This window comes from Eriocheir sinensis, chromosome 36 (assembly GCF_024679095.1).
Source record: "Eriocheir sinensis breed Jianghai 21 chromosome 36, ASM2467909v1, whole genome shotgun sequence".
Lineage (NCBI taxonomy): Eukaryota > Metazoa > Arthropoda > Malacostraca > Decapoda > Varunidae > Eriocheir > Eriocheir sinensis.
In genome coordinates, this window is record NC_066544.1 from 2,651,991 (window position 1) to 2,667,929 (window position 15,939).

Genomic DNA, 15,939 nt, shown 5'->3' on the forward strand with positions numbered 1-15,939 from the left:
GAGAGATAGGGTGCAGGAGTACGTTAGGGAGAGGGGGGAAAGATCTTTGAGAAACTTTGAGCAGGCAAGGAGGGAGTATCTGGATAGAAAAAGTTGGAAACTCTTCTGCCGTGGCCATCCCCTGGTGGGAGCTCCTAGGAGCAGGCGTCGATGAAATGATGATGATGATGATTACAGTCACCCGCGTTCGCTGTCTCAGGTCTCAGCGGTCATTCGTGTTCGCTAATTCGTGGTCCCAGCTCAGCGTATCTGTGACAGATACGCGGATGCATTGACGCTAAATAGGAAGGCAGAGAGGAGGAGGAGGCAGAGGAGGGGGAAGGGAGAGAGGAGGAGGAAGGCAGAGGAGGGAGGGAGGAGGAGAGAGAGGAGGGGGAAGGGAGAGAGGAGGGAGGCGGGCAATGGGCGTTAAGGCGGTGTCACACTAGCACTTTTTCCGTCGATTAATGCCATTTCCGTCGATTTTTCATCGTTCCGCATGAACTTATCGCATGAATTTGTCAGACGATCAGGATCGTTTCCGTCTGCAAATTTCCGCCTTTGTTTACATTTCCAAGACCAAGACCGAGACTTTCCGCGTGGCTTCAACCTGTCTCAAACACTCTCCTGCAGTGACAGCCTTCCTCATCCTGGTGTCACTTCTGGCAATAAGAGGTGTCACTAACTCCAGATGTCTGTGGTACTGGCTCTTGTCCAACCTGATCCAATTCTTCAGAGTCTCATGATCCTCTAAACTCAGCTCTTTTAACAGCCTGTGGTACACACTTTCTCTTTCCGACAGGCCAACCATGAGCGCATCCATGCATGCTTTTTGGCTTGTTTAGCTCGTCTAAGTCTCACAATACACAGTATTAGGTTCAGAGCAGCGTATCTTTGCCGCAGCGTGGACTCCATGTTTGTTTACATTCCCATGGTCTGTGCTGACGGAAAGTTTCAGACGAAACACCGTTTGTGTGTGACAGGCCGCAGCCAAGATATCGACGATTTTCAGAAAAACGACGGAAAAAGTTGACGGAAAAAGTGCTAGTGTGACACCGCCTTTAGGTTGCTCCTGAGTGACGTCACGGTTAGACTGTGACGTCATGCTTTCCTATTGGCCAGCAGCTCACTCAGGGACGACTGCTATTGGTCAAGATTTTCTCATAGCAACATTATCCTAAAAAAAAAAAAAAAATTCACGCGCCGCCACACTGCAGTGTTGCCAGATTGGGCTACTTATCGCAAATTGGGCTACTTTTGGGAACGAAAAAAACATGTTTTATATGATGTGTCAGAGGTGACTTCCCCAAATGCATATTTTCCCATAGGGTTATAGTCCCGCGTTCAGCGGTTTCCGCATCGCGCAAGTCCGAAGCAGAAATACCCGCGAACGGCGGGGGATGACTGTATATTGTGTTGAATGAAATTAGCACTGAACAAACAAAAACCTATAGGAAAAATTAATTTTGGCGGGGAACTTCTGAAAAATGCACTTGACCCTCAATTTCTCAGATTATTGGATTTCCTGGATAAAATATGGGATTCAGCAATTGTCGGACATATGCCCTGTTAAATCTGGAAACCAAAATAGAATCCAGGTAAAAAATCTGGGGTTTGACTTAATCTGTCAGTTGGAAGACTTGTGATTAGACAAGTTCACATCTGCAACACTTGTTAGGTGGCCGCATATTGTTGTGGTTGGGATGATGGCCATGTTGCCTCTACCACGGGTTCACTAGTAATTCACAAAGCTTTGGATTCTTGTTCAATTAATCAATTGGGGGAATATACCCTGCCTACCCTCCGTTGCCAAAAAAATTGCCGAATTGGACATGAAATGCCCTGGACAAATGCGTTGAACACAAGACCACTGTATATTGAGGAAAACAATATGCAAAAAGAACATGAAGATGTTGGCTGATATCTGGAAGAATCTGGAGTGGACTATTATAATAATTAGAGCTAGAATATCTACAAATTTAAAGCAAAGTTGCAGCTCAGTACAACAATTGAAAGGACCAATATAATTTATGATGAATACTGAATTTGTTCATCTACACCTCAGCATAGCATGGTAATTAACTAATAAATCACTACTCCACAGCATTCCTTAATGATTTTGAATGCAGTGACTCATTTACAGCATACAGGTATATATACTTTTAACTACAAAGAAAGTTTTGAAACTTATTGTCAACATCATAACCATTGTTATATATCAAGGCAGATTATTCATCAATAAATCAAATATCCACTCTCCTCTCACCTGCTTAGCTCTCTCAGTCTTGAAGGCCAATGCTTGTTCCAGGGCTTGGGGAAGCTTAACCTCTCTAGGTGTATCCTCCTTAGGGGCCGACACCTGCAGGGACATGAGAGGCGGAGGCTTGTCCCCCTTGTCTGTGGTCTCCCCTGGAGGACCCATACCTGAAGGGGCTGCTCCTAGGAGACCTGCACCCTATGGGTTTATATGGGTATGATAATGGATTGGTGGATAAGAGAAGGGATAAATATATATATATATATATATATATATATATATATATATATATATATATATATATATATATATATATATATATATATATATATATATATATATATATATATACACACACACACACACACACCTTAAATAAGAATAAGTAAGTAAAGGACCTAATACCGGTACTCTCCTTATTGGTATTAAAAAAAAACATGGAATTGAATAGACAAAATAGTCGGCAAGGAGCATTTTACTCAAGTGTGGAAAAAGGACTTACTGGGGGTCTAGGAGTGCTCTGGATGGAGTTGGGTGGCCGCTGAGGTGCCATGGGTTGAGGTGGGCGGGTGTTTGTAGGCTGCAGCAGTGGGGGTCTCAGTGAGGGCTGCTGCTGGGGAGTATTAGGCTTAGGGGTAGACCCAGGTCCTGGGCCCAAAAGACCAGCACTGCCCACAGGATTCCCAGAGAAGCCCCCAGGACCTCCAACACCCATGGGACCCTGTGGCCGTGGAGGAAAGGTAGGGGAGGGAGGCACCACAACAGAGGCCTTGACTCCTGGTGGTCCCAAGACTGGCACTGTGCCCACACTCCCAGGCCCTGAGGATGCTGGGTGTGATGTGGATGTAGAGACCCCTGGTGGTGGAGGAGGGGGTGGGGGTCCTCCTTGGTTAGACATCTGAGAATGAGATATTACAGGAATGCAAGTCAATGAGGAAGCAAGAAATGTAACGTCAACTGGTGAAAGAGGTCACCCTAATGGGTAAGGATAGGGAAGGTAAAGTTGGAAGCAGTGGCAGAGCTAGAAAATAATCTTTGGGGGGGGGCACTTTATTTTTAAGGGGGTACGGGACACCTGAGGCCATCTAACTAAACTATCGGGTATTGTGATGAAACTAAATAGGCATCTATGTTGCCTACATTTTGTATGAGCCAGAACAATGTATGTATACTTATATGTTTACTCATATGTATACATGTGCGTATACGTGTAGCGACACTTAAAATTACACAGCACCATTAATACATAGCCAATCACTTTAATTTTTTGGCTGTAAATAGTCTTTAGGTATGCCTAGAGCCCTATGGAAAATATTCTGAAAGTTTCGCATATAGAAAGGCATAATGGTATTTCATTTTATCATGTTTGTCGAACATCGCGTAAAATCGTGTTTTTTTGTCATTTTTCCTCTTAATACTCCCCTCTCCTTTACTCAATCAACAATATCTAATCATAGGTCCCTAGCTACTTATACAATCAACATTCCCTGCACTTTTCATGTAAATCTGATTGATTTTAGATTTTCTGCAATTAAAAAAAGACAAAATTTAACGTTTAACTCGGTCCATTTAAACCCGCGCCAGACATTTAAAATTTGCACTACGAGGAAATCATTGCTCGGGGATTATTTATAATAGGTAAAAAAACATTTTGAACCCAGTTTTGCAAAATGCTATATTTTGACCAAAACACCCCCCCAGGTGTTGCGTACCCCCTTAATATATCAGAGACAGCTGTAACAAAATTTTCAATTAGATCACCGTTGGTCAGTTCACAGTGAATGTATAATTTTGCAAGCCCATTCAATCTCTCCTCACCCATAGTTGACCGTCTGCATGATTTTATATGTTTAAGTATAGATAAACTTCGTTCAGCTGTAGCAGATGGAATGGGCAAAATGGCATAAGTAATAATTTCTTTGTAACAGGATAATTTTATGAGCACTGCTCATATGTATCAAGTACAGTATTTGGCAAGGAGCTTTTAGGTACAGAAGACCGTGATCTCCACATTCTGAACTTAGTAAATCATGTATATCATCCAGGCCCAGAATTGGATAATTTAAGAGGTAGTCTTTGTACATCGATAGCAACCAGCCGCAGCTCTCTGAGCCTCTCTCTCCCCCATGTCCAGTACCCGCCCGATACGCGTACTAGACAAGTCAGCAAGGTGAAACTCGCAGAGCGTGATTAAACTGTAGTGTAGATACTTGTTCTGGGGGAGTATTTCAAGTTTTTATCTTTCTTTTTAGCTTTAAAACATATTTAATGCGAACTAGAGTAGATAAACATTCATTTATGCATTTTAATAATAATAATAATGATGATGATGATAATAATAATAATAATAATAATAATAATAATAATAATAATAATAATAATAATAATAATAATAATAATAATAATAATAATAATAATAATAATAATACAGGTAACTCGATTTACGCGAGTTTGGTTTACGCGTTTTTGAAATAACGCGGGGTCCAAAATCCAAAAAAAATTTATTTACATGTTTTTTCCACTTATACGCGATATTTTATGGAGTGGCCACCAGATGTCTCACACAAGTGGACTCACATAGCGCCGCGGCCACACAGCAGAGCTCAGTTCTACTCGCGCGCCACTTGAACAACAATACAGTACCCACGCTGCCACGCTACTCAACAATAGGGGTGGGCAGTTACCGGTACTAACGGTACTAGCTATATGGTACAGTACCGGTACCAGACTGCTCGGTACCAGTACCAATACTAGCTAGCCACTCATGGTGTCCCTCATTTCTTCCTCACACGAGTGAGGCTGAGACTGAGTGCCTGAGTGGATATCTTGGTGATATGGATATTTTCTCTCTCTCTCTCTCTCTCTCTCTCTCTCTCTCTCTCTCTCTCTCTCTCTCTCTCCACTGAATGAAGTGAATAAGCATATTATTCCCACCATCACTCGTAGGTTATGACAGAGAACTAGGCAAGACACAATTCACACGTTTCTGGTGACACGTGCCATGCAGCTGTTTGTTGTATGGGTGTGGTTGTGTGGTTTGTAAACAATGCAAATGGCGGCCTGCTGTATTGCGCGAAATATCTCCTCGTACAAGACTCATGATGTACAGTTTCTGATATCATATTTACCCCATTATTCTCACTAATATTAATAATTAATAATGAACACATGGATATTTTTTTCCAATATGATTTTTTATGTAGCTTGTACTGCTCCTTAGTCATACAATCAAGCCAGCTGTGACATCAAGATCAAGATCATACAAATGGCGCCCGACGGAAAAACGGAATAACAGCAAGGCATGGGCAATCTTCCATCGATTTCAATTTTGTATAATAGTTATTAGATTGCCCTGTATTCTATGGTAACATATTATAAGACAGCTATGGACTATGAAGGATTATATACAATGATAAAGGAGAGTTTGCCGTTGTTATTGGATAAGACAAAAAACAGACCCTAAAAACACCCCAAAGAAGAAAAAAATCGTTAAAAATTTGTACATTCGGCGTACAAGGCGCAGGGCTAAACTTTCAGGCATTTTTTTGAGAAAAAGGTGTGCGCTATACGCTGAAAAATACGGTATTTATTTTTCGACAGAAACCTACCTCTTGTTTGATTTACATTGTTTTTGATTTACGCGACCTCTCCAAGAACGCAATACTCGCGTAAATCGAGAGTTACCCGTAATAACAATTATTATTATTATTATTATTATTAATTCCGTTATTAATAATTATAATTTTTTTTTTTGGGGGGGGGGCACGTGACCAGGTGCCCCCCTCCTGGATCCGCCACTGGTTGGAAGCATATGCTAGAGCTGCACAAGAATACACAAGGATATAAGGAGACTACTAAAGACCAGATGGCCTACACAAGGCAGCTCCTGAGGATGGGTTGCTCACCAAACTCCCTTACGGCTATGTTTAAAAACAACTCTAATTGATAAAAAATAAATGATATAATGTGAGTTAAAGTCAAAGCCTAACCGTGTGGCAGGCTTACCCAATGCATCCGCATTCGGGGAGCCTGCCATCAGTGATGGGTGTAGGGCACAAAGCCTACAGGACCCCTGCACCTCATAGGAGATGGGGCCCCCTAGCTCCGCTTTGCTTTGGGGGTGCCTGGGGAGGTGCAGAGGCTGCACCTGACCACAGAACCAAGTCCGGGATTAACCTTTGGAGAGCTCTGCGTGTGGGCTCTTGGAACATCTGGACCCTCTCAGAGGATGACCAACTTCCATTCCTATCAGATGAGCACAGATGGGTGAGAGTGAACATAGTGGGACTCTGAGACGAGGTCAGGCAGTGGAAACATTAGCATCAGCATGAGCAATGGTTTCTGTCTTAACCCTTTCGCTACGGCCGGGCGAAAACGGCGCCCCGCCCCGTATCCGGGCTGGCTGCGCGCGCCAAATTTCAAACGTCGCTTCTAATTATAACAAGTTTTCAGCCATAATCTCAACATAATCATCATGTATTACATATAAAAACATGCAAATTTAAATGGTGCACATAAAGAAACATAAATTATTTGATAATTTTGAGATGTAAGCATAAATATACAAAGAAATTTGCGAGATTAGCATCTCTCTCTCTCTTTCTCTCTCTCACACACACATACACACACACGTAGCAACAAAGGGAAGGGTTGAGGAACAGCAAGTTCAAACTTGTTGATGAGGCGCCTCCCCTCTCTCTCTCTCTCTCTCTCTCTCTCACACACAAACACACACACACACGTAGATAAATGGTTAGAAAGGAAGGGAAGGGTCGAGGAACAGCAAGCTCAAACTTGTTGAAGAGGCACCTCCCCTCTCTCTCTCTCTCTCTCTCTCTCTCTCACACACACACACACACACACAGTACCTATAAAAGAGGAAAGAGAGAGGACCCATTAAATTACAGACCGGTATCACTCACTAGTGTGGTTGCGAAGATATGTGAGAGGCTAGTTAAAAACAGGTGGTCGGATTTCTTAGAAAGGGAGAGAATTATCTCGGATTGCCAGTTTGGATTCAGGAGAGGGAGATCTTGTATCACCAACTTGTTATGTTATTACTCAAGGGTGACAGATTTAATATAAGAGAGAGAAGGCTGGGGGGATGGAGTGTACCTGGATTTGAAAAAGGCATTCGACAAAGTACCGCACAGAAGACTAATTTGGAAAATTAAAAATAGGGGTGGAGTGGGTGATGGACTTATTAAGTGGCTGGAGGACTTCCTAACTAACAGGGAAATGAGGACAATAATCAAGGACAAGGTTTCCAACTGGTGCCCAGTGAGGAGTGGGGTCCCACAAGGTTCGGTGCTGGCGCCAATAATGTTTGCTGTTTATATAAATGATATGGTGGACAGAGTGACCAGCTATGTGAGTTTGTTTGCAGATGATGCAAAGCTATTGAGACGAGTCAATGATGTGAAAGACTGTGAGGCATTGCAGAGGGACCTGGACAAAATATGGGAGTGGAGTGGTACATGGCAGATGGAATTCAACCTTGGGAAATGTAAAGAAATAGAGTTTGGTAGGAGTGGTAGAAGATGTGAATAGGATTATAAGATGGGAAGTGAGATAATATTCAGAGGAGTGGAAGAAAAAGATTCGGGAGTGACTATCTCAGAGAACATGTCACCAGACAAACACATCAACAGGATAACGGGACAAACTATGAATTTGTTGAGGAACATAAGGACGGCATTTGTGTATTTGGATGAAGAGATGATGAAGAAAATAATAGTTACAATGATAAGGCCAAGGTTGGAGTGTGCAGCAGTGGTCTGGTCTCCTCACGAAAAGAAGAACATAAGAAAGCTGGAAAGAGTACAGAGAGCGGCAACAAAGATGGTACCGGAACTTAGGGATCGGACTTACGAGGGGAGACTCAATTGCATGGGGCTCACAACCCTGGAGAGAAGAGAAAGAGGAGACCTGATAGTGGTGTACAGGGTGGCGAGCGGGGTGGAGAATCTGGACAGAGAGGACCTGTGTGTGTGGAGCGAGAGAGAAACGAGAGGACATGGAAAGAAGTTGAGGGCGACCATGTGTAGGCGAGATGTGAAAAAGTTTAGCTTCCCAAACAGAAGCATTGAGCTATGGAATGGACTGGAGGAGGAGGTGGTTTATGCAAGAAACATTCATGATTTTAAGGAAAAGTTGGATGAGAGGATATGGAGACGGGACAGCGCGAGCGTAGCTCTATTCCCGTATGTCACAACTAGGTAAATACACAACGTGACACAAGGGAAGGGTCAAGGAACAGCAAGCTCAAACTTGTTGAAGAGGTGCCTCTCTCTCTCTCTCTCTCTCTCTCTCTCTCTCTCTCTCTCTCTCTCTCTCACACACACACACACACACACACTGGAGGGAGGAGGTAGAAGGAAGGAAGGAAGGAAGAATGAAAGAGAAGAGAGACAGCGGGAGGATGAAAGGGAGGCAGGGAGGGGAGGCTGCGTCCTTGAGCCAAGGGGGGTGGTGAGATAAGCACTCACTACCCAGCCACTTGACAACTCAAAGAAAGAGGAACTCCACTACTCAACACATGCACATATATCATTTCTTTCTCATTATTTTTGTTATTTTCTGTTAAAATTGATTGTTACTGTCAAGTACAAATGCGCGCAAGACACACTTTCGTTATTACATTATAATAACATTGAAAGTCAAATAAGACATCGTATCACATACTGAGTCTCTAAGTAGAGTCAAAACAGAATACAGAATCACTCAGGAACAACTAAAACAAAATGTAATTACGATGCCGACGTATATTGCACTGGGCACTTCATGACGCCGATGTCAGCGTCGCCGTACAGAAAGGGTTAATGGGTTAGCTAAGGACATCTCTACCCAACAGCATCCTTTTGTGGTTGAGGTTACTCCGGTTGATGAATATATTATGCGAGTGAGGCTGAAGCACACACTGGGCTTCATGTCTCTTGATGCAGTGAACACTCCTACCGAGATATGTGAAACGGAAGAGAAGGAGATGTTCTACGCCAAACTTGACTCTGTAATAGACCAGTGCCCCCCGCGGGACACACTCACTGTGTCGGGCAACTTAAATGCTACTACTGGCATTGACAGGGCTGGCTACAACTTATGTGTTGGTACCCATGGTTCTGGTACCAAGAACATCAACAGCTTTTGATTTTGCAAGATCCAGGAGGTTAAGAATTACAGGTTCTTGGTACCAGAGACCAAAGCCGCACCGCTAGACTTGGTGTAGCGATGCCAGAGGGGTAGCTGAGGAGATTGACCACATCCTCATAAGTACTCGTTGGAGAATCCTTCAAAGCTGAAGGGCTTTCCAGAGTGCTGAGTTCTTTGCAACAAACCATAGCCTTGTTGCAACACTCAAGCTTCATGTCAACTCAAGAAAAATCTTGAGATGCAACAATACTGTGTTCCATCTCATGAAGCTGAAAGACCTGGCAAGTGCTCAGAAGTATGCAGTGATAGTCTCAAATTAGTTCAATGTGTTCAGCACCCTTGACCATGTAGAACTGTGGGATACCTTCAAACATGAGACTCTTTGAGCTGCCAAGGAGAGCACCTGAGATCTAGGAGTGGCAGAGATGATGGAGAATGTTGAAGAGAGTCGCACTGCCAGACTTGCTGGGAATCGGGACCAACATAGAGCCCTGTCACGTAGGACTAGAACTCTCCTGAGGAGCGGCAAGGAGAGGTATGTCAGGGGTCTCGCTGAGGAGGTCAATGGCCATTTAAACCCAAATGATCTCCAACCTGCTTACCGAGCCCCGAAGAAGCTTCGCTCCAAGTCTCCCTCTCAGATGAGCGTTATCCAAACAGCTGATGGCTACCTTGAGTGTGTGTGTGTGTGTATATATATATATATAGAGAGAGAGAGAGAGAGAGAGAGAGAGAGAGAGAGAGAGAGAGAGAGAGAGAGAGAGTGTGTGTGTGTGTGTGTGTGTGTGTGTGTGTGTGTGTGTGTGTCTGCCCTGAGGCAGCACCGGGAGAGGACGTGTGCCCCAGGCACGCTCCGAGGAGCCCGGGCCCAACCAATGCCACTCACCCGCCACCCACTCGGCCCAGACGATGCACCGACCTAATAAAATCACCCGTACACTACCCTCTTGCCCAGTACACTGCCCAGCGCACTATAATCTCTTGATTGCTTCTGCCACTACCCGCACTGTGAGGTGAACAGCCCTTGTGGTCTTCAAAACCTTCACTCACCGTATTGGGGGCACACTATATCCGCCCCTGTTTCTCGCCGGCTTAGGACTGTGTAGGAGGCTACCTATGCCTAGTTAGGCTTATCATGCCCCACCATGGCCACCCTCCACAGGGTGAAGGTGAAATATAAACTCAATGATGGAGCAGAAAAAACAGCCATAGAGAAAACTCCTTGAATGCCTAGCCAACCAGAACATCTTGGTGGCAGACATAAAGGAGAGCTATGGGGGCTACTCCTTGTACATGGCAGATGACAAGTCATTTGACCACATATATCTGGACACAACAGCCAAAGTCCTCGGCGACGCGGGCTTCACCCTATACACCCCCCCAGAGGTCAAATGCCACAAGTGCATTATCATCAAGAATGTACAGGGCTTGGCTGACCATGATGTGCTTCATATCAAACAAGATATTGAAGGCATACGGAGCTGGGCATCTGTCACGGAGGTCATTCACTTCCCGAAAGGCCACATGTATAAAGTCATGTTCAGAATACAAGACATGGCTGCCACAGCATGCAGGCAGGGACTGAAGGTCCTAAATCTCAGCCTTACACCAGCCCAGCTGGAGGTGGAACAGTTTATTCCACTCACCGTCTGCTTCAGATGCTACCAGATTGAAGGACACACAACAAAGGAGTGCACAAAGCCACAAGACTACAAGGTGTGCTCAATCTGCGCAGAGACAGACCACACGTGGCAGGAATGCGACGCTGGGGAGCAGAAATGTGTCCTGTGCTCAGGCCAGCACCCTTGCATGGCCATGAAATGCCCCAAAAGAAAACAGGCACTAAAAGTCAAACGTGCCAGGGTAAATGCCAGCAAGCTGAAACCTAACCAATTGAAGTCTTACGTAGCCATGATGCGCGGCACAAGCTGCGAGAGCCCGTACTCTAGCAGACGACGCCATGTCGTCTGCTAGACCACATTCATCCACCTAATTCTCGCGCTAAATAAATATAAATATATATATATATATATATATATATATATATATATATATATATATATATATATATATATATATATATATATATATATATATATATATATATATATATATATATATATATATATATATATATATATATATATATATATATATATATATATATATATATATATATATATATATATATATATATATATATATATATATATATATATAGTGTGTATCTATATAGAAATATGTTTATTTATCATTTTTATTAAATGTGATAGGCGAAAGCTGGGTTTTCGGGTCCGTAGACTTAACCTACACCATATCCAGGTTTTTCCCATATACGGGTGCCCCTGCGGTTCTATTGACCCGGATACCTACCAGAGGGTTTACTGTATATCACTTTCTACAATATTGCTAATATCATTCAAGGATGTGTCATCAATATATCTAGGGGCTTCCGGTTGCCTTTTGGATAAGATTTCTTCTGTAAAAACGGAGGCAAAAAAAAAAATCATTCAATATGTTATCAATTTTTTTATAATCATTCGTGGATTTGCCATTCACAGTTGCTTTTGGGCCAATACTGGGGGTGAGAACTTTTTTATTTCTTACATAGGCAAAAAATTCTTTAGGATTTGTTTTGCTGGCGCTGGCAATATGAAGATCTAGGTTTCTTTTACTGAAACGTATGATTCTTTTTGTTTCTCGGCGTAATCTTTGGAATTCAATTTCATCTGTTTCATTATTTGTAATCAAGTATTTGCGACGCACTCGATTTTTATTCTCAATTTGGTGTTTGAGTTGATTGTTCCACCACTTAGGCTTCCAGTTGGCTGTTGGTTGTCTTTTAAGGAATGGTACGCATAAATTCACGGCTCTAATTAAAGTTTCTGTAAATGTTTCCTAAGCTTTATCTATATCTGAGGCTGCAGAAATTTCACTCCTGTCTGCAATCACTAATAAATTTCTTAATTTGTCAAAATTTGCACTTCCGTAATCATGTATTCTTTCTTCACTCGTTTTCATGTCCTCTTTGATTTTTATTTTAAACGAAATCATTCGATGATCGCTGTCGCTGAATTCTGTACCAACATTGTGATCATTAACTAGGCTTTCTTTAGTTGTGAGAATTAGATCGAGGATGTTATTTTCGTGAGTTGGTTTATGCACATGCTGATAAAGCGCACTTTCTAATAAGTTACTGGATAGATCGTGACCTGAGTGTGTATTTAACGTGTCTCCCCAACTCTTTACTGGTAAGTTAAAGTCTCCCATAATTACAGCTTCAAATTGATTGCATATGTTAGAAATTTGTTTGAACAGTTTTCTGTCTATTTCCATTGCTTGGTTTGGAGGTCTATAAACAATGCCAATAACTAATTTACTTGAACAGTTTTTAATTTCTGCGAAAACAGTGTCTATATTAATTATTCTTTCTACATTGATAACACGTGGATTTAAACCAGCACGAATATATAAGATGACGCCACCACCAACTCTGTTTTCTCTTTCGCAAAGAAAAACTGAATAGCTGGGTAAGTTAAATTCTGCAATAAAATCTCTGTTATTTGTATTCAACCATGACTCCGCAATGGCGATAATGTGGAAGTTTTCCGTTGCAGCAAATTCTTCCAGGTCTATGAATTTATTTTGAATGCTGCGGGCGTTTACGTAACACGCGTTTATATGGTCATGGTGGGTGGTCCTATGAGTGTTTACATGGTGTTCTGTCGGGGTTCGCTTTTTTTTTTTTTTTTTTTTTTTTTCCCCCCCTGAAAAGTGACACCTGCTCACTAAGGAGTCTTCCAAGTCTAGCCACCCTCATGGGATTTAGGTGCACACCATCGTGTTTGTACAAGTCATTTGCACCATAGTAGTTATTCCAAAAGTTCACAAACTCAAAATTTTCTCGAGCACATAATGACTTTAGTCGGTTGTTAGTGCTGAGGGCTTTACTGTAAAAGGCGTTACTTTCTCTCATCCGTGGGAGGATACCAGATATCATTATGTTGTTTGTTTTTTTCTTGAATTGTCAGATCAGTCTATGATACTTTTCCATTAATTCTTCTGAACGATTGGCCTTTATGTCGTTCGTTCCGACATGGATGACAAACAGTGAGTTTTGGTCTGAGCCGGTCATAACATCGTTGTGCGCCACAGTGAGCCATCTACACCTATACCGGGGAAACACATGCGCTTACGTTTCTCATATGAAGCACGACCGCAAAATTCTGTTAACTGACCTCTGATCATTGAATCACCAATCAACCGGGTTTCTTGTTCCTCTTCAACTTTCTCCTTTAAAATATCAAATCGATTGAAGGTCATGAGTTCCAACATTTTTCTTACAGGAATGAAACCGTCATCAGGTGCTTCGGTACTTGGATTTCTCGTGACTTGGGCATAGGTCAGTATGGTCGGGTTGGGCAAAGAAGGGGCAGTCGCTAGTCTGCGGCACAACTATGTTGGCTGCAACAAACTCCTTCAGGGATTCGTGTTGTTTTTTTCTAAAATGTCATATTTCATTTTCAAATCATCATACTTACTGTCGCTAACACAAAAGCGATAAGCAGAGGAGTTTCTAAAATACTTAGGAGTGAACTTCTCGCAACATACTTCGCAATCTCTCAGTTGTGACGGCATTTTGAATTAGCAATTTCTTAATTGACAATGAAAGCAAATAGAGCGCAGTTACTGTAAACTTAAGGATGTCACCATAATACAATTTTAAAAAGTTAGATGCATAGAAAAGAGATACTGTGGTTTCCCAGTGCTCCAGGAAAATAAAAGTATGGAGACCTCCGCAGGGCCAGAAAAACCCAGAAAATGGCCATCATGAGTGATGAGCCTTCGGATTTGAAGCTGGCAACCTTGTCAACCTGGTCGAATTTGTCCTTGAGCTTTGTCCCAGAAAGACTGGGGCCGGCATGGTTACCCATCACCCACACTGGGTAGAGAGAAAGGAGTTAGCCACCCAAGAGCATCACAACATGTGTCCCCCTTCAAGCATGAGCCTTGCGGGCCCTGGCCCAAGGCACCTGTCGCCAGGTGTGCTCCGAGGACTTCCGCAGGAAAAAAGAATACCAATGTGAAGACTCCGAAGTGACTAGAGCCTCCCAGGATAGTGCGAGAAACATCGGAGGAAGACTGAGACTAGAGGCTGGGTAGAATACCTGAAGAAAGGAAGGAAAGGAGGGGATGTGTCCTCAAAGTGTAAGGGAGGGTGACAACCCTTGGATAGACTACCCATAGGAAGGGAAGGAAAAAAAAAAAAAAAAAAAAAAAAAAAAAAAAAGGTAATAGTCCGAAGAGAAAGGAAGAAGTCCCTTTTAGTCGCCTTTTACAATATGCAGGGAATACGGTGGCGGAATTTTTTCATCCCCTAGCCACAGAGGAGGGAGAGAGAGAGAGAGAGAGAGAGAGAGAGAGAGAGAGAGAGAGAGAGAGAGAGAGAGAGAGAGAGAGAGAGAGAGATGCTAATCTCTCGCAAATTTCTGTATATTTATGCATACATCTCAAAATTATCAAAGAATTTATGCCTCTTAATGTGAACCATTTAATTTTGCATGTTTTTATATATAATACATGATGATTATATTGAGATTATGGCTGAAAACTTGTTATAATCAGAAGCAACGTTTGAAATTTGGCGCGCGCGGCCATCCCGGACACGAGACGGGGTGTTGTTTCCGCCCGGCCATAGTGATGGGGTTAATGAGACAATATGGAAATGGAAAGTAAGGACATGGAAAGGAACTCTGGTGGGTTTGCAGCACCCTCCTCGCTTCCCATATATACCTCACAGGCAGTAGCTTACGCCCGTTTCGGTAGATGTCTTCCTACTTACTCCTATTACACTGCTCAGTGTGCCAGGCAAGGCGCTTGCCCACCTACTGCTGATGCAAATTTGCATCCAGCTGGTAAAGCAGCAGAGACCTGAACAGTCTGGGTTCACACCTGGTAAGTTAACAAATGACTATCCTAGCACTTCACATACTGGTGGAGCGCTGACGTGAGTTTCGACAGGGGATGCTTCCAGCCTATGTCGATCTCAAGAAGACATTTGACTCAGTGCATCACGAGGCACTCTGGGATCTCCTGTGACTCCGTGGGATTCCTGCAAGGGCTATTGCATTGCTGACTGGCCTGTATTCTGGGACTGAGAGTGCTGTGAAGTGTAGGGGGGGGTGCTTGTCCAGCTTCTTTCCCATGAATACAGGAGTGAGGCAGGGCTGTGTCCTTGCCCCATCATTTTTCAACACTTGTATGGACTGGGTACTAGGCAGAATCGTGGGCCAGAATCATTGTGGAGCATCCATTGGCAATACCAGGGTCGCTGACCTTGTTTTTGCCAATGATGCAGTAATCCTGGCGGAGTCGTGGAGATTCTGGTGATGGCTCTCCAGGCACTGCACGAGGAGGCGAAGCCCTTGGGACATCGGGTCTCCTGGGCCAAGACCAAGGTACAGGTGTTTGGAGGCTTGCTAGATGAAACAATACAGTCTGTACATGTCTGTCGCGAGGACATCGAGAGCTCGGAAAATTTAACATACCTTGGT

The 15,939-nt window shown here is 43.2% G+C and overlaps 1 protein-coding gene across 1 annotated transcript in view; it reads right to left on the minus strand.

Annotated features, from left to right (window-relative positions):
• Nucleotides 1-15,939, minus strand: part of LOC127007619 (splicing factor 3B subunit 2-like) — a 40,816-nt gene that overhangs the window by 12,494 nt on the left and 12,383 nt on the right. The window contains exons 5-6 of the mRNA XM_050878761.1: nt 2,739-3,134; nt 2,246-2,434 (exon numbers count right to left, since the gene is read on the minus strand). Coding sequence (XP_050734718.1) covers nt 2,246-2,434; nt 2,739-3,134 — 585 coding nt within the window. The remainder of the gene's footprint in view (nt 1-2,245; nt 2,435-2,738; nt 3,135-15,939) is intronic.